General features: G+C 44.3%; 1 protein-coding gene across 4 annotated transcripts in view; it reads left to right on the top strand.

Annotated features, from left to right (window-relative positions):
- The window catches only part of plcg1 (phospholipase C, gamma 1), a 100067-nt gene extending 76865 nt beyond the window's left edge, over positions 1 to 23202 (top strand). For 3 of the 4 annotated variants that reach the window (XM_060937156.1, XM_060937154.1, XM_060937155.1), the window contains exons 19-33: positions 2823 to 2942; positions 3063 to 3243; positions 3804 to 3881; positions 3994 to 4097; positions 5848 to 5941; positions 6188 to 6254; positions 7186 to 7349; positions 11090 to 11186; positions 14435 to 14659; positions 14775 to 14923; positions 16838 to 16952; positions 17059 to 17220; positions 19216 to 19310; positions 20014 to 20261; positions 20822 to 23202. In XM_060937156.1, coding sequence (XP_060793139.1) covers positions 2823 to 2942; positions 3063 to 3243; positions 3804 to 3881; positions 3994 to 4097; positions 5848 to 5941; positions 6188 to 6254; positions 7186 to 7349; positions 11090 to 11186; positions 14435 to 14659; positions 14775 to 14923; positions 16838 to 16952; positions 17059 to 17220; positions 19216 to 19310; positions 20014 to 20261; positions 20822 to 20864 — 1942 coding nt within the window. In that variant the 3' untranslated portion in view covers positions 20865 to 23202. The remainder of the gene's footprint in view (positions 1 to 2822; positions 2943 to 3062; positions 3244 to 3803; positions 3882 to 3993; positions 4098 to 5847; positions 5942 to 6187; positions 6255 to 7185; positions 7350 to 11089; positions 11187 to 14434; positions 14660 to 14774; positions 14924 to 16837; positions 16953 to 17058; positions 17221 to 19215; positions 19311 to 20013; positions 20262 to 20821) is intronic. The other variant, XM_060937157.1, reaches the window with a different exon arrangement.
- The last annotated feature ends 2 nt before the right edge of the window (positions 23203 to 23204 follow it).

Below are 23204 nucleotides of genomic sequence, written 5' to 3'. Positions count from 1 at the left end.
TAATGTTCATGAGTCCACCATCAGGAGAACACTGAACAACAATGGTGTGCATGGCAGGGCTGCAAGGAAAAAGCCACTGCTCTCCAAAAAGAACATTGCTGCTCGTCTGCAGTTTGCTAAAGATCACATGGACAAGCCAGAAGGCTATTGGAAAAATGTTTTGTGGATGGATGAGACCAAAATAGAACTTTTTGGTTTAAATGAGAAGTGTTATGTTTGGAGAAAGGAAAACACTGCATTCCAGCATAAGAACCTTATCCGATCTGTGAAACATGGTGGTGGTAGTATCATGGTTTGGGCCTGTTTTGTTGCATCTGGGCCAGGACGGCTTGCCATCATCGATGGAACAATGAGTTCTGAATTATACCAGCGAATTCTAAAGGAAACTGTCAGGACATCTGTCCATGAACTGAATCTCAAGAGAAGGTAGGTCATGCAGCAAGGCAACAACCCTAAGCACACAAGTTGTTCTACCAAAGAATGGTTAAAGAAGAATAAAGTGAATGTTTTGGAATGGCCAAGTCAAAGTCCTGAGCTTAATCCAATCGAAATGTTGTGGAAGGACCTGAAGCGAGCAGTTCATGTGAGGAAACCCACCAACATCCCAGAGTTGAAGCTGTTCTGTATGGAGGAACGGGCTAAAATTCCTCCAAGCCGGTGTGCAGGACTGATCAACAGTTACCGCAAACGTTTAGTTGCAGTTATTGCTGCACAAGGGGGTCACACCAGATACTGAAAGCAAAGGTTCACATACTTTTGCCGCTCACAGATATGTAATATTGGATCATTTTTCTCAATAAATAAATGACCAAGTATAATATTTTTGTCTCATTTGTTTAACTGGGTTCTCTTTATCTACTTTTAGGACTTGTGTGAAAATCTGATGATGTTTTAGGTCATATTTATGCAGAAATATAGAAAATTCTAAAGGGTTCACAAACTTTCAAGCACCACTGTATATAGCACATTTCATACACAATGGCAGTTCAATGTGCTTTACAGAAGTAAAAACAAAAACAGTAAACAATAGAGAAATAAAATTACATAAAATAATTTTATTTTTATTCTAAAACAATTAATTAAAAGAATTAAAAGAAAATAATAAGAATTAAACAATAGTAAAAATAAAATAATAAAATGAAGTAGTAGTTCAAATAGGATGAGAAAAAAAACAGCAGAATAGAATAAAGAATAAAATAAAATAAAGTTAAAGTAAATTTAAAACATGCAGAGAAAGTAAAGATTATAAAAAATGTAAAGAAGACAATATTAATTATTTAACAGAAAGCATCTGAGAACAGCTTGGTCTTTAGTCTAGATTTGAAGCTGCCGACAGCAGGAGCATTTTTAATGTCCTCTGGCAGTTGGTTCCATAGCTGCACTGCATAGGAGCTAAAAGCTGCTTCACCACACTTTGTTTTAACAACTGGTTTTAATAGTAAATTTTGCTGCTGTGATCTGGTAGATCTGATTGGGTTAGGCCGCTGCAACATATCAGAGAGGTAATTGGGCCCTGTACCATTTAGAGATTTGTACACCAGCAGCAATACTTTAAAGTCAATTCTGTAGCTTACTGGAAGCCAGTGAAGGGACCTTAGAATTGGAGTAATGTGCTCTGTTCTTTTTGTTCGTGTGAGAACCCTCGCTGCTGCATTTTGAACCAGCTGAAGTCGTTTGATGGTCTTTTTTGGCAGGCCTGTGAAAAGGCCATTGCAGTAATCAACCCTACTAGAGATGAAGGCATGTATTAGTTTTTCCAGATCATTTTTTGACATAAGTCCTCTTAGTTTGGAAATGTTTTTTAGGTGATAAAATGCCGTTTTAGTGATTGCTTTCATGTGACTGTCAAAGTTTAGCTCGCTGTCAATGAAAACACCAAGATTTTTAACCATTTCTTTAGTTTTAATCCCTTTTGTGTCAAGAATAGTGGTAATCCTGAGTCTTTCATCTTTTTTTCCAAATAGAATTACTTCTGTTTTATCTGTGTTCAGCTGAAGAAAATTTTGTGACATCCAGCTATTGATTTGATCGATACACTGGTAGAGACATTCAAGGGGGGCATAATCATTAGGTGATAGAGCAAAATAAATTTGGGTGTCATCTGCATAGCAGTGATACAAAATTGAATTTTTATTGATAATTTGCCCAAGTGGGAGCATATAAAGGTTGAAAAGTAATGGTCCAAGAATCGACCCCTGGGGGACACCACAGGTCAAGGATATTGACGTTGAGGAACAATTTCCCAGGGTAACAAAGAAGCTTCTATCTTTTAAGTATGAATTTAACCAATTGATAACTTTACCAGTCAATCCAACCCAGTGTTCAAGTCGATGTAGCAGTATGTTGTGATCAACAGTATCAAAAGCTGCACTGAGGTCCAGTAACACCAGGACCGATGTTTTGCCTGCATCAGTATTAAGACGTATGTCATTTATAACTTTAATCAGCGCTGTTTCAGTGCTATGATTGGCACGAAATCCTGACTGAAAATTCCAGAAGTAGTCCAGAAGAACTGGGGCTGGTTCTGGAAGACGATCAGTAAAACCTACAGCTCATTTCCGCATAAAACTGACCTCACTGGACTACTATATATAATATATATTTTTTCTAAAGTAAAGGGTCGTCTCACACCAAATACTGACTTTTGTTTCATTTATTATGGCTCACTGATTACTGTTTATAGTATTATTTATTTATTTTTTTAAATGTTGAAACATTTCATTTCATTATTTTGAAGCCGTATTTGGTCGGCAGCGTTTCTTTACGTGTGCCTCAGACTTTTGTACAGGACTGTGGATCACGTACTGATGTTGGTGTTGCAGGTGGTATCACGCGTGTCTGACCCGGAGCCAGGCGGAGAACATGCTGATGAGGGTGCCGCGTGATGGAGCCTTCCTCGTGAGGAAGAGGACGGAGTTAAATTCCTATGCCATCTCCTTCCGGTAAATTCTGCTCTTTTTTTTCATCGCTTTCTCTTTATTTTAATTAAAGAGCACTAAAACTTTTTTTATTTATTTATTTATTAATTATTCCCCCCCACCTCCCACCTGTCTGTCTGTCAGAGCCGAGGGGAAGATTAAACACTGTCGGGTGCAGCAGGAGGGACAGACGGTTGTTCTCGGTACGTCAGAGTTTGACAGTTTGGTGGATTTGATCAGTTACTATGAGAAACACCCACTGTACCGCAAGATGAAGCTGCGTTACCCCATTAACGAGGAAACACTGGAGAAGATTGGCACTGCTGTGAGTAACACACACACACACACACACACACACACACACACACACACACCCCTTCACTGACATGTGAGAGTCACTGTGCATCTTATAATTATCTAGAACTCTGTACATTTTATTATGAACTTAAATGGTGTTCTAAGGATCTGTCTGTCTGTCTGTCTGTGGATTTATCTGCACGCACATGCCTTGATCATTTGTATGTCTGTGCATTTATTGTATCAATTTGTCTCCTTGTTTGTCTGTCTGTCTGCTCCCTTTCTGTCTGTCTGTCTGCTCCCTTTATGTGTCTGTCTCCTTGTCTGTCTGTCTGCTCCCTTTGTGTCTGTCTGTCTGCCCCTTTGTGTCTGTCTGTCTGCCCCTTTGTGTCTGTCTGTCTGCCCCTTTGTGTCCGTCTCCTTGTCTATCTGTGTGTCTATCTCCTTTTTTGTCTGTCTGCTCCCTTTGTGTCTGTCTTCATGCCGCTGTCTGTCTTTCCTACACTCTTGTCTGTGTCTGCGTCTTTTTATACCTCCATCTCTCTTTTGTGTGTGTGTGTGTGTGTGTGTGTGTGTGTGTGTACACAGGAACCAGACTATGGTTCTCTGTATGAGGGACGGAACCCAGGTTTCTATGTGGAAGCCAATCAAATGCCTACATTTAAGGTAATTAAACTTTTCATTTCAGCATCTCGAGTTGTTTAGGTTCATTAATAAGAATCTTGACTCTTTCACTGTGTGTGTGTGTGTGTGTGTGTGTGTGTGTGTGTGCGTGCAGTGCACTGTGAAAGCGATGTTCGAGTATAAGGCTCAGCGTGATGACGAGCTCTCCTTCAGTAAAAACGCCATCATTCAGAATGTCGACAAACAGGAAGGAGGGTGGTAAGACACACACACACACACACACACACACACACACACACACACGCGCGCGCAGCTCCACTTACAGACATGGATATTTTCTTATGAGGTTGTAAACACACTTTCTTCACACTGCCTCATTAATTCACTTTTTTTTTATATTAAACAGTTCATGACTTTAAAAACTAGCAATAAAACTGAATTAAGAAGTCTGGACAATTTAAAAAAAAAAAAAAAACAATCCTGTTAAGTCTTTATGAGGTCTGGAATTTTTTTTATGAGACGAGACGAAGAACTCCAGTGAGGGTGCGTGATATCACCAGTGATGGACGAGCTCATTCTGCTTCTTAACTAGTTTATGAATTGTATCATGATGGGCACAGGATGGGCACAGGGATCAACCGATGTGTTTCCTTCTGGGCCGATACCAATCATCAGTAATCAAGGACACTGAAAACTGATATTCGGGGCTGATATTCATTTACCGAAAAGCTACAAGAGTTTAATTCTTACTCGGTGCTCACATTAAATTACCATAATGTTACAGAATGTATCAGATGTCCAGATTACAGAAGCGTTGGTTGGTTGGACTTGATGCATCATCCACATTTCAGTAACGCTGTGGGCGGGGCACTGGGCCAGACTCCACAGGGGTGGGGTTTTTGATCATTGTGGCGCTCCATACTGAATAGAATATTGTAATGTATCAACCTGATGTCTGACTGAGTCCCACCACAGGGAACCTGATCATAAGCGCAAGGCAACGTACAGTATCTCTCAAACACTTCACCACCAGGCAACGAAGTGTGTATCTTTATTTCCATAAGATAGATGGGTTTTTATCCAGCGCTTATTTTTAATTTGCTTTTTTTTTTAAAAATAATGTGGGATTATTATATTTACTTACACATTTTACGGAAAATATCCATGACGGTTTCATATAAAACGAGTTAAAACAGTTTTATTAGTCCACTTGCTTGTTAGACAGGGACAGTTTGTGTCATGTAAGGACGATGGATGGATGGATGTAATCACGGGAAGAGTTTTATTGAAAACACGCTCGCAAACGGATCCAAAACGGAGATGAAGGCTGAGTGGAAAACCAGGCAGTGGTGGAGTGAGGCACAGACAGGATATCAGAGGAGTACAATACTCACAGTCCAAAAACACAAACAGGGTCAAAACCAGAATACAAGGCTTTCGCAAAGTCTGTGTGTTACTCAGTCCTTATATAAATGTCTGCGCTGTGATTGAGCTCTAATCAGGAACAGGTGCATGGGGATTAGTCCTAATGGTGCTGTGTGTGGATGTGACAGATGAAACCAGACACCTGTGTGACGTACGGAGTGTGATATTGGACGGTAACTCTACAGTAGCGGTGTAAAGTGAAAGCGCTGGTTCACTGCTGTCCCCCAGGCACCCAGCAGAGTCTCACCATAATAAATGCGTTGGTGGTGGTGTCAAAGAAAGGAATAAGTATGTATTGTAACTGCGATGCGTCTCTCATTATTGGTCTCACCGTTAATGTCACAAGACAATGCAGCGATTTGTTGAGGTGGAAAACACGACACGACACAAGAATTTATATATATATATATATATATATATATATATATATATGGTGCAGTCTGTTTGTGTTTCTGCTCGGTTATAAACCAACCAACTTCATCCCATAATGAACGTTTTGTTGTGTGGTAAACATAGTTATGAGAGCCGAAGCTGGTTTTATTTCCTTTCTCGTTGCGTGTAAACTGAGCTGCTGTGTGTTCAGGTGGAAAGGTGACTTTGGGGGAAAGAAGCAGCTGTGGTTTCCTGCTAATTATGTCGAAGAGATCAGCCATACTGCAGTGGAACCAGACAGAGGCGTGAGTGGGACACACACACACACACACACACACACACACACACACACACACACACACACAGAGTGTAGAGGAAAATACTTATAGTTCAGTAACACTTTAAAACTCTGTTCTGAAATGATGTGAATTTAAAGAATAGTTAATGAAGACGAAGTTTATTGCATGTGCTGTGTGTTATTTGTTGGTCTCAGCTGTGTGTTGATGTTTTCTTTTCTCTGTCTCGCACTCACACACACTCGCGCTCTGCAGGCGGCCGAGAACAGCCCACTGGGAGACCTCCTGAGAGGAAGTGTGGACGTGTCTTCCTGTCAGATCAGTGAGTTTGTCCTTCCTTTTCTCCAGGTCAGAGAATCTCCTCGTCCTCATGTGACGGCGCCCTCTCGCGGAAATCCTTCATCTTTTTAATGCGATGTCACAATACTTACCCCCCCCACACACACGCGCGCGCACACACCAGTAAGGGATCTCATTTCTTGATCTGAAGTCAGGAATAATTCCCAGTGTGTGGTTTTTTTTTCTTCCCCTTCCTCTTGCACCACAGTGATTTCCCAACAATTACAGTTTTCGTTTATTTAACACTCGCACATTGCTTTTTATCTGTTACATGAAACAGCTCGTTCCTGTTCTCAGTTACATTACAGCAGATATAAACAGTCGTTCCTTCACCAGTCTTGCAGTTAATAAAACGCAGCTTGTTACGCACGTGAGCAAGAAACCGCAAAGAAGCATAAACTCCTCTGTTCTGAAGACGTCTGAAAACTTGCTTGGAGCGTCACGGTCAGTCGTATTTTGGTCCAGTTCCGGTTCGAGTGCTCATCCGCGGGCTGCTTGTTAACGGAGTGACGTGAAGACGCGTACACGTTCTTGGGGGTGTTTTAATTTCAGCGCAGCTACACTGTGTAGTGTAAAGAGTCCAGGCTGAACCGAGGCACGCTGCTCTCATTATTCAGTGTATAAAACACACTGAATCGTTGGACCAGCCAACCACTGCTCAGGAGGAACCCGGACTCGTTCTTTCGGACGGATAGCACTGACTAGAAGGGGGGAAAAAATGGATTGGTCGTCATGGCGATGCACACTGATCGCTCATAAATGAAGTGGATAGAAAATTGATCAACACCTCGTGACCAATCAGAACCCAGAGTTGAGCAGCGCTGTGGGGTCGAGTGTGTTACATACAGACTGTTAGTATAAAGAGAATCAGCACTTAACATTATTATGACAAACCTCTCCCCCTCCCCCCGCAGTGCCGAGGCCTGATGGGAAAGGCAGTCGTCCACACGTCTTCTCCTTACTCCCCATGGGTTCTCCACGCTCGGGCACCGTGCTGGACGTTGCTGCGAGTTCTCAGGAGGAGCTGAAGGACTGGATGCAGAAAATCCGTGAGGTCACCATGACATCAGAGGCAAAGGTCAGAGACTCGCAGGAGAGAGGCACATGGGGAGGGACATGGCGAGAGAGAGGGAGGGAGAGGCACAGAGAGAGAGGGAGAGGCACAGAGAGGGGTGCAGAGAGAGAAGGGCGTAGAGGCAGAGAGAGAGAGACAGATGAGCACACACAGAGAGAGGGAGAGGTACACAGAGACAAAGAGAGGCAGAGAGAGAGGAGTGTAGAGAGAGAGAGGGGTGCAGAAGCAAAGAGAGGCAGAGAGAGAGGAGTGTAGAGAGAGAGAGAGGGGTGCAGAAGCAAAGAGAGGCAGAGAGAGAGGAGTGTAGAGAGAGAGAGAGGGGTGCAGAAGCAAAGAGAGGCAGAGAGAGAGAGGTGCGCAGAGGCGGGGGGCAGAGAGAGAGAGAGAGAGAGGGGCACAGAGGCAGAGCAGGAGGGGGGCACAGAGGCAGAGAACGAGAGAGGGGGAGAGAGCGAGAGAGAGGGGGCGCAGGGCGGAGGCTGAGAGAGAGAGGGGTATAGAGGCAGAGAGAGAAGGGTGTAGAGACAGAGAGGGGGGCACAGAGGTGGGGGGAGAGGCAGCAAGAGAGAGGGGGTGCAGAGGCAGAGAACGAGAGAGGGGGTGGAGAGGGAGAGCGAGAGAGGGGGAGAGAGAGAGGGGGGGTGCAAAGGCAGAGAACGAGAGAGAGGGGGTGGAGAGGGAGAGAAAGGGGGCACAGAAGCGGGGGGAGGCTGAGAGAGAGAGAGAGAGAGAGGTATAGAGGCAGAGAGAGAAGGGTGTAGAAAGAGAGGGGGGACAGAGGTGGGGGAGAGGCAGCAAGAGAGAGGAGGTGGGGGCGGAGAGGCAGAGAGAGAGGGGCGGAGGGGGGAGAGGCAGAGAGAGAGTGTGATAGAGGGGGCGCAGAGGCGAGAGGGGGCATCGAAAGGAGAAGCCAAGAGAGAGAGAGGAGGCCGAGGGGAGAAGCGGGAGAGAGAGGGGTACACACAGAGAGAGAGAGAGAGAGAGACAGGTGGGGGGAGAAGAGGCCAAGAGAGAGAGTGCGAGAGAGGGCGTAGAAAGGAGAGACCGAGAGAGGAGGCCGGGGGGAGAAGCGGGGGGGCACAGAGGCGGGGGGGAGAGGCAGAGAGAGAGAAAGAGGGGGCGCAGAGAGAGGGGGCGGAGAGGCAGGGGGGAAGGAGAGGCCAAGAGAGAGAGGTGTATATATACACACACACACACACACACACACACAGAGAAGGGTACACACAGACAGAGAGAGAGAGAGGGGTACACAGAGAGAGAGAGAGGGGTACACACAGAGAGAGAGAGGGGTACACACAGAGAGAGAGGGGGGTACACAGAGAGAGAGAGAGGGGTACACACAGAGAGAGAGAGAGGGGTACACAGAGAGAGAGAGAGGGGTACACACACGGGTACACAGAGAGAGAGGGGTACACAGAGAGAGAGGGGTACACAGAGAGAGAGGGGTACACACACACAGGGGTACACACAGAGGGGTACACACAGAGAGAGGGGTACACACAGAGAGAGGGGTACACAGAGAGAGAGAGGGGTACACAGAGAGAGAGGGGTACACACAGAGAGAGAGAGAGAGGGGTACACAGAGAGAGAGAGGGGTACACACAGAGAGAGAGGGGTACACACAGAGAGAGAGGGGTACACACAGAGAGAGAGGGGTACACACAGAGAGAGAGAGAGGGGTACACACAGAGAGAGAGAGAGAGGGGTACACAGAGAGAGAGAGAGGGGTACACACACACAGGGGTACACACAGGGGTACACACACACAGAGAGGGGTACACACACAGAGAGGGGTACACAGAGAGAGAGAGGGGTACACAGAGAGAGAGAGGGGTACACAGAGAGAGAGAGGGGTACACAGAGAGAGAGAGGGGTACACACAAAGAGAGAGGGGTACACAGAGAGAGAGAGGGGTACACAGAGAGAGAGGGGTACACAGAGAGAGAGAGGGGTACACAGAGAGAGAGAGAGGGGTACACAGAGAGAGGGGTACACAGAGAGAGAGAGAGGGGTACACAGAGAGAGAGAGAGGGGTACACACAGAGAGAGAGGGGTACACAGAGAGAGAGAGGGGTACACAGAGAGAGGGAGGGGTACACACAGAGAGAGAGAGGGGTACACACAGAGAGAGAGAGAGGGGTACACACAGAGAGAGAGAGAGGGGTACACACAGAGAGAGAGAGAGGGGTACACACAGAGAGAGAGAGGGGTACACAGAGAGAGAGAGAGGGGTACACAGAGAGAGAGGGGTACACACAGAGAGAGAGAGAGGGGTACACACAGAGAGAGAGAGGGGTACACAGAGAGAGAGGGGTACACAGAGAGAGAGGGGTACACAGAGAGAGAGGGGTACACAGAGAGAGAGGGGTACACACAGAGAGAGGGGTACACAGAGAGAGAGGGGTACACACAGAGAGGGGTACACACACAGAGAGGGGTACACACACAGAGAGAGAGAGAGAGAGAGAGAGAGAGAGAGAGAGGGGTACACAGAGAGAGAGAGGGGTACACAGAGAGAGAGAGGGGTACACAGAGAGAGAGAGAGGGGTACACAGAGAGAGGGGTACACAGAGAGAGAGAGAGGGGTACACAGAGAGAGAGAGAGGGGTACACACAGAGAGAGAGGGGTACACAGAGAGAGAGAGGGGTACACAGAGAGAGGGAGGGGTACACACAGAGAGAGAGAGGGGTACACACAGAGAGAGAGAGAGGGGTACACACAGAGAGAGAGAGAGGGGTACACACAGAGAGAGAGAGAGGGGTACACACAGAGAGAGAGAGGGGTACACAGAGAGAGAGAGAGGGGTACACAGAGAGAGAGGGGTACACACAGAGAGAGAGAGAGGGGTACACACAGAGAGAGAGAGGGGTACACAGAGAGAGAGGGGTACACAGAGAGAGAGGGGTACACAGAGAGAGAGGGGTACACAGAGAGAGAGGGGTACACACAGAGAGAGGGGTACACAGAGAGAGAGGGGTACACACAGAGAGGGGTACACACAGAGAGGGGTACACACACAGAGAGAGAGAGAGAGAGAGAGAGAGAGAGAGAGAAGGAATCAGGACAGACAGAAGGCCGTCTCGTGGCTGTTGAATGTTGTTTCTTTAATCGCTACCCAGAATGTTGGACTTGATCAGCTCGAGGGTGCCCTCCACAATTATTGGCACCCCTTGTAAATATTAGTTTAAAAAAGGGGGGGGGGGCCTTTAAAAAAAAATCACCTTTTGAAATCGCTTCATCTCTCACTGAAAAAATGATAAAAATCCAACCTTTAATTGAAATAAATTTGTTCAGAGAAAAACAAATCCCTCATCAAGGAATAATTATTTTCTATTAATTTAAATGATCTTCTCTGGGCTGCTCCTGTTCGTTCGGGGTCGCCACAGCGGATCTGTTCCACATCTTTGATTTGGTGTAGGTTTTACACCGGATGCCCTTCCTGACGCAGCCCTCCCTGATCTATCTGTGCTTGGGACTGGCACTCGGTATGCACTGTGTCCTGTCCAACCCCTCTGGCTGGGGGTTTATCATTCATTCATTTCAGCTATACTAATCTTTAAAAGGGGTGCCGATAATTATGGAGGGCACTGTAAAATAAACTTTACATCTGATGAAAGCACAAGTTTAAATTCCGAAGTTAAATCTGGTGTGTGTGATAAATCCTCATTGTTTAAAGGAAAGACGTTCCGTGAGTGTAAAGTGTGTGTGTGTGTGTGTGTGTGTGTGTGGTCTCTTCACTCAGCTGGAAGAAGGGAAGATAATGGAGAGGAGGAAGAAGATCGCGCTGGAGCTCTCGGACCTGGTGGTGTACTGCCGTCCCGTTCCGTTCGACGAGGACAGTAAGAGCTCCGACACACGCTCTTAAAGAAACTCTTCGCTTCTCAAGGAGGGGGTGTGGTCTGAAGCTTGGGAGGCGGGGTTAGAGGTTAAGTGATTTGGATTAGGGCTGGGCGGGATGACGATGTCATAAATGATGTCATAAATGTCACAACACACAGCTGAGAGCGCGCCAGTATCCTTTTGTTATTTTTACTTTAATCACAAATTCAGTCATCAGACTGGAAGCAGCTGATTTCATGGAAACAAAAAACATATTTTTAGTTGAAAAGTCTTTTTTACACGTTACTTACAAAACTCTTTTAGATGAAAAATAACACAGAGAAAAGTTTTAACTCTGACAGTGAGCAAGAGACAGGGACACAGAGAGAGAGAGAGACAGAGACATTGTGAGGGAGAGGGAGAGAGAGACAGACAGTGAGGGAGAGGGAGAGAGAGAGTGAGGGAGAGAGCAAGAAAGAGACAGTGAGGGAGGGAGAGAGAGACAGATAGACAGTGAGGGTGAGAGAGAGAGACAGGCAGACAGTGGGAGTGAGAGAGAGAGTGAACGAGAGACAGCAAGAGAGTGAGAGAGAGACAGATGGACAGTGGGAGTGAGAGAGACAGTGAGGGTGAAGGAGAGAGACAGTGTGAGAGAGAGAGATGGTGAGGGAGAGAGACAGTGAGACAGAAACAGTGTGAGAGAGGGAGTGAGAGAGAGAGACAGACAGTGAGAGAGAGAGAGTGGGAATGAGAGAGAGACAGACAGATGGTGGGAGAGAGAGACAGACAGGGAGTAAGAGAGAGGGAGAGAGACAGACAGAGAGAGAGAGGGAGTGTGAGAGACGGTGTTCCAGCTAGTTTATTTTACCAGGGTGCCACGCCCTTCCCTCCAGAATGTGTGCCACGCCCTACTAATAATTTTCCAGAGCTTTCCAGGCGCCTGGCTCATGCGCTCCGCCACAAAAAGAAAGGCGGCCCTAACGCGTGTCACCGACTCGGTGTTGACCAATCACAGCGTGATATTCGGGTGGGGTCATAGACCTGCTCTGTCCACCATTTTGTCTTCTTCCAATATGGAGTCAGTGCAGTAAGGTGTGACTGAAAAGCAGTGATGCGTACAAAGGCGTGAAAGAGAAAAGAATCGGTTAAAGCAGCAAGAACCGAGCGTCTGTCTGTTAGAACAGCAAGAACCGAGCGTCTGTCTGTTAGAACATCAGGAGATCTCGGAGCTGGAGACTAAATAAATTCAGTCTGAGGTTTGGACTGCTGGATAAAGACTCGAGATACAGATGTATCGAAAATTTAGTCATGAACATTAACGGATTAGACTTCATCTAATCTAACATCAATGTCCCGGAACAATCTTAATGATCAATTATCACTATTATTGTTGTTATTATTATTATTATTATTAGGGGCGGCACGGTGGTGTAGTGGTTAGTGCTGTCGCCTCACAGCAAGAAGGTCCGGGTTCGAGCCCCGTGGCCGGCGAGAGCCTTTCTGTGTGGAGTTTGCATGTTCTCCCCGTGTCCGCGTGGGTTTCCTCCGGGTGCTCCGGTTTCCCCCACAGTCCAAAGACATGCAGGTTAGGTTAACTGGTGACTCTAAATTGAGCGTAGGTGTGAATGTGAGTGTGAATGGTTGTCTGTGTCTATGTGTCAGCCCTGTGATGACCTGGCGACTTGTCCAGGGTGTACCCCGCCTTTCGCCCGTAGTCAGCTGGGATAGGCTCCAGCTCGCCTGCGACCCTGTAGAACAGGATAAAGCGGCTACAGATAATGAGATGAGATGAGATTATTATTGTTGTTATTATTATTAACTAGTGTTATACTGTCGTTAATGAGTGATAGAGGGATGTAAGTGCTGAAAGAGTTTAGTGAAAAGCATGCTGGGAAACGGATCCAGAACGTCCTCGCGGAGCGTGTGACAGCTCGAGGCGCTCCAAGTGTGAACGCACGTGAATGTGATCTTATAGATCCTTTGTCTATAGTGATGCAACAATCATTGGTGCCCCGTCCTCTTGGAAAGTGAGCGAGAGAGAGATATTTAAAAAAAAAAAGAATTAAAAAAAAAAAAAAAAATATATATATATATATATATATATATATATATATATAAATTTAAAAAATCTGATTGTAAGCGTCATTTGTTAAAAGGTGTTTTCCTTATTAATATTTTCCCTTTAATAAATTTAAATATTTAAAAATTGATATTAAACAATATAATCAAATCCAGCTTTTTTTTTCATTTTCCCCTCCCCTTTTTTTTTGGCAAGTAAACCTTTATGCGTTGAAACTTATCGTATCGTAGAAATGTCTATTAAAATGTAGCACCGTGATGCTTTTTGTCGTGTCGCTCTCTAACAAATAATTCCCGTTTGATTTAGGTTGGACGCCGCTCGCCGCGTCCCTGCAAGGTTCACTATCTTGTGAGCTCCGTTAGCTTTAAAAGATGACCCGGAAGATCGGGCTTCCTGTGTTTGTGAAGTATGCTGTTGGTGAGAACCGAGACTTGTTGAGTTCGCGGTTTAGTAAACAAACTAACATTGTGTCCCAGATGTCGTATATTTACTCGTGCATTGTTCGAGCAGGTTCCTGATTACAGTCGGTGTGCGAGTTTTATAAACCTCTCGTATCACTTTCTGAAAGCCGTGGACCACTTTTCTGGATTTCCTTCATTAATGAATATTCTCTTGAATGTAAGCGGAACGTTTTAAACAGAAGCATTGCCGTGTAGAAAATTGATGAAGACTGTGATTGATTTTCGCTCTCATGTGCCATCTAGTGGACGTTGTTTTTAATCCTCCAGATGGACTTTCCGGCGAGTGTGTGATCAGTGCACGTGCACACAGTGTCCAACGTCAAACCCTATTCGAGTGTTTTGGGCTTCCTGGAAACGCTTTATAACAGTTTATGGCTGTAAGACTCATTTCTCGCCAAAATATGAAGGTAAAAGAATGTCATGGGTCCGAGTCAAGTGCGCCGTTATCTTAATTATCTCACAATGAATCATGGGACATGCAGTCCGAGCTCATCAGGACGTCGGTAAGGAATACGCCGCTCTGTTGTTCAGGAGGATCAAGAACGCTTTCTGAATTTATTAATTTAAAAAAAAAACTTGTGTTCTTTCGTGTTGGAAAGCAATGTGAAAGATGATGTTAAAAGTGAGGACACAAACAAGTCCATGCATATTGAGAAAAAACTCCGAGAGTACATTTGGATGGATGTTACTGTGTATTTTTGGTGATGATGGTGTGTGTGTTGTACAGAAATCGGGACGGAGAGAGCGTGTTTCAGGGACATGTCCTCATTCCCGGAGACCAAAGCTGAGAAATATGTGAACCGGGTCAAAGGGAAGAAGTTCCTGCAGTACAATCGTCTTCAGCTGTCGCGTATCTATCCGCGCGGTCAGCGCCTGGACTCGTCCAACTACGACCCGTTACCCATGTGGCTTTGCGGCAGCCAGCTGGTGGCGCTCAACTTTCAGACAGCAGGCGAGTATCTCCAGGATTCTGATGCGAAATCGGAGACGGTCACAGAAAATAAGATTAATAATTAACGTTGTGCGTTGTGATTGGCCGGAAGGTGCTGATGAATTTCTCTGTGTAGATAAGCCCATGCAGATGAACCAGGCGCTGTTTATGCTGAACGGGAAGAGCGGCTACGTCCTGCAGCCGTCCATCATGAGAGACGACAACTTCGACCCTTTCGACAGACACACGCTGAGAGGAGTCGAGCTCGTCACACTCGTCATCGAGGTACATACTGAAATAACACGCCTCCTGAAGAGACCCAGTGGGCGTGGTCACGATGAACTCGTTTTTCATTGGATGATAAATTCTCAGGTCATTAGCCGGAAAAAGAAATGATTTCCGGAACGAACGAACATCAGGGTCTGCGATGTGCTGAAACTTTGTGTTGCGTCGTTTTAAAAATAAAACTTTTTTCCCCACCCATGTTTTCTCACCTGAAGTTAACAGAAGTCACTTTTTTTATTTAATTTTTCTTTGTTTTGCATTTTTTAAATTAATTTTGCATAATTAAATTCTTTTTGTGTATTTTTATCATCTTCCTGACCTACCTTTTCTATTTACACTCAATATCAGTTTTGCAATTTGTAATATCATTTAAATTAGAGCCCTGCACTCCCGCGGGAGTCCCGCGGGACCCGACGCAAAGCAGTGCGGCGCGGGACAAATTTTGAAAGCTCATTGCGGGTGGGAGGGGGAGTGCACAATGCGGGCGGGAGAGGTGATAAGCTGCAGTCCCGCTAACTAAAAACGTGTTTAAAATAAAATTTATAAATTATTAATTTATGTCTATCATATATAATTTGTGCTGGATATTTTATTTGGCATTAATAAAAACATTTTAAGATGCCTAAATTTGCGGATGTGGTCTAATCTCGCGTACGTTTCCGATTCCTTTCCGCTCTTCCGTGTTTGAGATCTCCGATCATGGCAGAAGAGCAGAGCTCCTCTAGTGAAGCTCACAGTGCTTCAGAAGTAAGTGCTGCTTTAAAAAGAGGTACATTTACCGTTAAGTCAAGAGTATTAGTCCTAAGTATTAAAAAGTATTTAAAAAAGTATTAACTAGTATTAAAAAGGACTGTGTATCGCACAGATTGTTCAATTTAAAGCTAGAAATAGACAGTGTATAATCTGAGGAGCTGGTTGTGGTTGCGCAGCACTTCATATGAGAGGAGAATGAAATCGCGGTTGGAATCATAACGCCACAGACTCGGAAGTGGGAGTGCGAGTGCGCAAAGCGAGAGTTGTCAATCAAAGCGAGAGCTGTCAATCATGAGCGCATGCAGCGCTCAACTTGGAATGTGTCAGCAGAATGTCAGAGTCTAAACAATAAACTTACAATAAATGAAGGATCGGTCAGTGGAGAGCTCAGCTAAGCTCAGCATGTTTAATTCCCCAAGCCAATGACAGGAACTTTCGTGAGAAACAATGCGAACGTCTGCATCATGCGGGATTTGCGGGCGGGAGCGGGACAAAATATGGCAGGCGTGGGTGGGAGCGGGACTGAAAATCATAATTCTTTGCGGGAGCGGGCGGGAGCGGGACTGCACAATGCGGGAGCGGGACTGAAAATTCTGTCCCGCGCAGACCTCTAATTTAAATCTTAGTCCTGAATCTTATACATTTTGCTCTGGTGTTTTTCAGTTTACGCTCAATATAAACTTCATAATAGAAAGACGTTTTAATATACAATTTCTTCCATATGTACGTAATAGTTAATCATCTCGCGTTCCGTTCGTGTTCTGTATCTACAGTATAAATCCGCTCTTTATTTGGAATGTTGTCTGTGTTTGGTGATAAAGTGCCGCGCGGTGAAATCAGATTAATGAGAGAAAAAATAACTGCAGCGCAATAAACACTCACTCGGAGAGACACAAAGACTTGAGAAGGAAATAAATGGGTTTAAGAATCAGTTGTGACGGAGAACGGGGTTAAAATATTGCGCGGATTGTTCCGTGGTTTCAGGAAAAACGAGAATAAAGCGCCTGAGTGCCTTAAAACTGCATCGGTGCAATTTAAATATGTAGATATTAATGATATTATTAAATATGTATGTTAATTTTCAGAGCCAGAGTCAAGTCTTGGGATTTTCGAAGGGAAGTTAAGTGTGTGTGTGTGTGTGTGTGTGTGTGTGTGTGGTAGGTGTTGGGTGCACGGCACTTACCGAAGCATGGGCGGGGCATCGTATGTCCGCTGATTGAGATCGAGGTTTGCGGAGCTGAATATGACTGCATCAAGCAGAAGACCGACTCTGAGGGTGAGGAGTTTAACTTCCTGTCGTGTGTGTGTTAGGTTATGAATTGTTCCTCATGAACATGTTCCTCTCTCTCTCTCTCTCTCTCTCTCTCTTTCTGTGTGCGCAGCGGATAACGGTCTGAACCCCACGTGGCCCCGAAAGCCGTTCCGCTTCACCGTGTGTAACCCCACGTTCTCCTTCCTGCGCTTCGTCGTGTACGAGATCGACATGTTCAACGACCAGAACTTTCTCGCTCAGGCCACCTTCCCCATCAACTGCCTCAAAACAGGTGGGAATCACTCACAACTTCCTGTGCGGCACGCCGCCAAAACGTCAGTCTGTCCATCTTGCTTTCGTTCTTTTTTATTTTTGTTGAAATAAAATATCCGTCGTCTTTTATCTCTCATTTTCTTCTTTATTTTATTTTACAGAGCACCAGTGAGCGAGAACAAACTCGTGTATTTAAGAATTTATATATATATATATATATATATATAAATTAAAAAAAAAACTTTTTTAATGTTATAAATTTTTTATAATGTGTAGCTTTTGATGGCAGCAGCGATATTTGTCTTTCTGAAAGTTTTTGTCTGTTTTCAGAATTTTGTAGAATTATGTAAAGCTTTATTATTTATTTATTTCATAGCCTCTTTTTTTATATTATTCGTCAAGCGCTTTAGAGTGCTACATATAAATGCGCTTTATAAATAATAAAGTTAAAACTCCAGGATTATTGTTAGTTATTACACGGCTTTGTTGATTCTGATTGGTCGATTATGACATTCTACGGTGCGTTATTTCTGAATAGTGGATGGTTGCTATGGATACGGTTCGGATCATATCAACCCAGAGACAGAAGTCCGGTAAATTTTGTTGCTTTAGTAGTCAAATGAATAACGTCAGCTCATTGGCGACACCCAGTGGTGAAAAATCGTTATTTCGTCATGATCGATGCTTCTAATAATAATAATTTTCATGTTCAGATTAACGTTTAACGTTAAACAGGCTGCAGAGTTTATGGTGATACGGATGCAGGTCCAACTGTAGAATTTTTTTTTTCCCCTGCAGAAGCTAAAAAATAAAATCCAATTTTAAATCAAAAATTTTTTTTGTCAGATTATTGATTTATTTTACAAGTAGCCGTTTAATAAGGGAGATGATGTACAGCGAGATGGTCATTATCGTGAAATATAAACCCCTTCAGGGTGATTCAAGACCTGTTGAGACTTTTCGAAGTCATAGTTTAAATTATAAATGTTTGTAGAGCACTTTAAAAAAAACTACAAAGTGTAATGAAATGAAATGAAATAAGAGGCTCAGTTAACAGAAAAAAAAAAGAAAAAGTGACCTCTATGTGGGACACTGAAGCCAATGGTACAACTAAAGGTCTGGATTTTCAGTCCATCTGTGAAGAATTAAAAAAAAAAATGTATTGAGTTTATCGAGAGCCTTTGTAACACTCAGGGTTGCAGCACACACACATTAAAGGAGAACTGAAGGCAAATTTTTTATGATCAAAATTCTATTTCTCATTTTATTAAATATCGGAATGCATGTTTGATCGCTATTTTGTCGCTGCTATAGCAAGTTCTGAGTGTTTGAAATATGCTCTGTAATATATCAGTCCATATGTCAAAGCAACGGGCGTAAACGAGATTCGTTGAGACCTGTGCGAGACATCGTAGGACGGAAGTAAAACGTACAGCGGAAATCAAAGTGACCGACGTCTGCCAATGTTGTCAAAAGACGCGCGCGCCCTCTTTCGAATGCTGATGTAATCAAGCCGGAAGTTTTGTTTGTTTTGATAGCAATCAGGAAAGTTTGAAAAAAGTAAGCAGTAATCGTCATTTAAACTCATTTTTGTGCAATACTTCGTTTGGAAAACAGTTTTCAAAATGGCGGCACTGACACCTGGCTGACGCTTCACGTTTCAAAGTCTCGCACAAGTCTCGTGAAGATTACGCGGATAAGCGACGCCTGCCGTGGACCAAACGAACCGAATTCAACACGGCTAAAAACCGAATAGGCCGATAAGTATCATATTTAATCGCCAATACGAGTCACGATATAAGGTTACTAAAACCCAAAACGTGATTGAATAACATGTTAATTAAGAAATAAAGCAAGTTTAAAAATGACCTCAGTTCTGCTTTAAAGAAAAGAAGAAAAAAAGTGTTCAAACTTCTCCAGAGCCCTCATCATACAACAGTGTTTTCATATTTATTTATTAATTAATTATAAGTTACAGGTCATTCTTAAATTAATGCAGCGTGTGTGTGTGCAGGTTACAGGGCCGTGCCACTGAAGAACAGCTATAATGAGGATCTGGAGTTGGCATCTCTGCTCGTCCACGTCGATATCAGCAGAGGCAGAGTGAGTGTGTGTACACACACACACACACACACACACACACGGGATGTATGCACAACACCTGTCTCTCATTGTGCATGTCTGTCTTGCTGTCTATGTCTCTGTCCATCTCTGTCTGGTGGTCTTTCTGTATGTTGATCTGTGTGTCATCGAGAGTGAGACAGATGTAGTGAGACCGACAAATGTGCTTTGAGAATAAGAAAGATGCATCGAGAGTGAGACAGGAAGATGCATAGAGAGAGAGAGATGTAGTGAGACAGGAAAATTCATAGAGAGTGAGACAGGAAGATGCATAGAAAATGAGACAGACATGTAGAGAGAGAGAGAGAGACAGATGTAGACAGTGAGGCAGACGGATACACGAGTATGACCGATTATATCCACAGGCAGTGAGACAGGTGGATATGTGGGGAGTGAGACCAGTCGAGATACAGAGAGACGTGTAAAGAGTGAGAGAGATGGATGTATAGCTAGACCGATACCTAGTGTGATTCACTGATGGATAAATACAGACATGTGGATAACGAGAGACAGACTGTCTATCAATCTGTCTATTCTTTCCATTCTATCATTTTTTCCCTCCTTTTCTTTCTCTGTTTCCTTCTGCCTCCATTTCTCTCACTCACTCTTTATAAACTTTTGTTCACGTTGATTCATTTTTGTCTAGGTGCTGTCTGTCTTTATTCATGTCTCCCCTCCTCTCCCTTTCCAGCATGAGAACGGCGAGATGACGAGTCCGTTCCTCGGAACGATGGGTGTGATGACGGCAGGGAGGGACCGTTTAGGGGACAGTGTGTCCTCTCTGTCCTCCATGTCCCCTCTCCCCTCGTCCCCGGCTCAGGCTCTCGGGTATCGGGGCCGTGAGGGATCGCTCGAGTCTCGATATCAGTCACCGCTGGACGACTTCAGAGTGTCACAGGAAGCTCTACTGGACCACATGGATCCACAGAACAGGTCCAGGTGTGTGTGTGTGTTCAGGTCACAGCCCGGTTCCTGTTCTCACTTACGTTACAGCAGCTATAAACGCTCGTCCCTTAGCAGACTCTCGAACTTAATCAGGGAGGATAAAAAAAAATCACAGCTTGCCGGGTAAACTCCTCCGTCCTGCTTTTCCAGAAAACGTTATGTGGTGCCTCCACCGTACGCGTCCCATACTATAGAAACGGAGGACAAGCGCGTTAATATAAACCCGCGCTACTGTTCCAGAAAATGAACCAACACCTTTTCACCTGACCGATCAGAATCCAGAACTCGGACTGCGTAACATAAGTGAGAACTTGATCCGTGGAAGTTCGGCAACGCTAAACAGATAAACAGTGTGATTTTTGTCGTTCTTGAATTAATTAAGAGGAATTGTTGGAGGAATGAAACACTTCAAGACATGCTGTTGTCGGAAAATAATCAACTTCAGGGTGAGAACAGGAGCTCCGCTTTCATCACACCGTCCTCATGTTGATTATTTTCCAATAACAGCATGACACGCAGCATGACAATGATGACGATGATTCTCTTTCCTACAGGTTGATGCGACGAGCCCGAGTAGGTGGAGACAATCGTGTGTAGCGCCTCCTCCACCCTACACACACACACACACACACACACACCCCTACACACACCCCTACACACACACACACTGCCACCCAGGGTCTGGCTCAAGTGCTGATGATGTCATGGACTGCTGTGAAACCTGTTTCTATGGAAACGTTGTCGCCAGTGCTTTTGGCCTACATTTCAGGCAGAACTCCCACCTCTTTATCTGTCTCACTCTCTATCTGTCTCTCTCTCCCTCTTTCTGGAGACGGTGTGAGATGAAGACGGTGGGAGGGACACGTCGGGGGTCATGCGGCGTAACGAGACGCCGTCTGAGCGACGTGTGCGTGCGCGGGACGTTCAGTAGCATGAAGGACTGAAGAAACGTCAACACCTGGGATGGGATTGGGTTTAAAACTACTTTTTTTTTTTTTCCTCTTCCGTTCTCTCTCTCTCTCTCTCTCTGGCATATAGAAATCTATAGGTCTATATATAAATATATAATATTTATTCCGGCTCTGCTGTGTACCAGAGAACAGCTGCAGCTGATCTGCTCTCAAAGAGCGTCCCTCTCTCCCCATGTTTGTATTATTTAAACACAAACTTTTAACTTCCATAATGTGATTTTCTTTCTCTCTTTTTTTTAATTAGTGTACGTGTCTAACACAAGGGCTTGGCTTTCTCCCCCTTTTTCGTGCTCTCTTCCTCCCACAGAATGAAGCGTCCACGTTTCCCCCAGCACGCCATCATCATGTTATTCTTTGTTTCTTTTTTTTTTCCCTTCTTCCCCCAGTCGAGCGGAAATCCATGCAGCCGTAAAACCGAGAGCTCAGGAAGAAGCCCCGGCCTGTTTTTGTTGGATTCTGGCAGGCTTCAGAAAAATGGGACCAGGCAGAGGCTTTGTGAAATATAAATATATATATATTTTTCTTGATTTCTCAAAGTATCATCCTTGTTTTTATTTTTATGTCACACTATTATTGTTGGATCATTTTTTTGTTCTTTTTAAACCAAGAAAGAGGGACCAGGACTCTAAACAGGAAAACGGTGCCATGTTGTTTGTTTGTTTTTTTTAAATGTAAACCTTGTTCACAATCCGCTCGCTGGTTTTGTTTCTTTGTTTGATGAAGAAAAAGTTGAATCATCTCAGCTTGCTGTTGTTTTACTTTTTAAAGACTCCATATGTATTTTTAATCGCTTTATTCTTCTCGTGAGTCCGTTTCTACTTTTGAATCGATCGCTCGCTTCTCGATGCGATAGAAATAGTCTGATACGGGGGTTAAAATCCGATTCGTTGACGTTTTATACCGCTTTGAGCTTTCTGGCCCATAAATTAGCCCCGCCCCGTTTTCTTTTCCTTTCCCGCCTTCCAAACCAGCTTACAAGGTATTTTCGTTTCTTTTCAAGGGATTTATTCATAATCAATCAATCATTTCAAGTGACTCGCAGGCACTAGAAGGCTGAAAAAAACCCCTTCCAAACCGCTTCTTTAAGCCACCAGCCTGTTAACATGTCCGCATAATTTATTGATGACAGTATTAGTGTTAAAATGTAAATACAGACTCGGGGCATCCTTCAGTTTTAGACAGCAATAGTTGAGCGGTTAAGGTTCTCGTGAAAGGTTACCTAGGGAAAAATGTACTCATCGCTGCTTTAAGCATTTTTTTTTTTAAACGCAAGGACCAAATCGTGTACACTGTAGAGCATCTGTGAGGTCGTTTAACAGAACACAAGCGTACAGATGTTTTTTCCAACAGTATGAGGAATGATGTGTCGTCCTAGATGTAACGTGGCACTATTCCTTTTTAATGAAAAAGGGGGCGGAGCTGTTGTTACGTAGGTTTACGTATTTCCGAGTGGTCAGGAATCAGGATGTGCAGAACGATGTAAAGCTTCACATTCTTTCCATCCATGTTTTGAGTTCTGGATTCTGTCTCACCGAGCTCTTGCGTAATCCCAAATTCCAGATGAAACAGGAACCAGAAACGTGCGCTTCCTGCCCCGAGTGCTTATTCCTCCTGAACGAGGGAGAAAAAGGCGACTCATCGATGCCGCTGTTGCCATGTTTTTGATGAAACTCTGCGCTGTGTAAATCTCTTTCTCTCTCTTTTTCCCCTGCCGTCTGCTTCAACGTGCCTCCGTGTGCGTTGTGCGAGAGCGTGTGTACATATACATATTTATACATTATTGACAGATGGACATGTATGTATGCTTCATTTTGTTACGATGCTCTTATTTACAAACCGAAGCCTTTTTTCTGTAATGTGCCTATGCTATATTGGGAAGGGAGGGGTATACATCTTAATTTTGCCTTTCATATGGAGCATATTCAAAGCCTGATGAAATAATTAAATAAAAGTATTCAACAAGACG

This window comes from Neoarius graeffei, chromosome 13, assembly GCF_027579695.1.
Source record: "Neoarius graeffei isolate fNeoGra1 chromosome 13, fNeoGra1.pri, whole genome shotgun sequence".
Classification (NCBI taxonomy): Eukaryota; Metazoa; Chordata; class Actinopteri; order Siluriformes; family Ariidae; genus Neoarius; species Neoarius graeffei.
The sequence above is the reverse complement of the archived record's forward strand: the minus strand, read 5'-3'. Positions and strand labels throughout refer to the sequence as shown.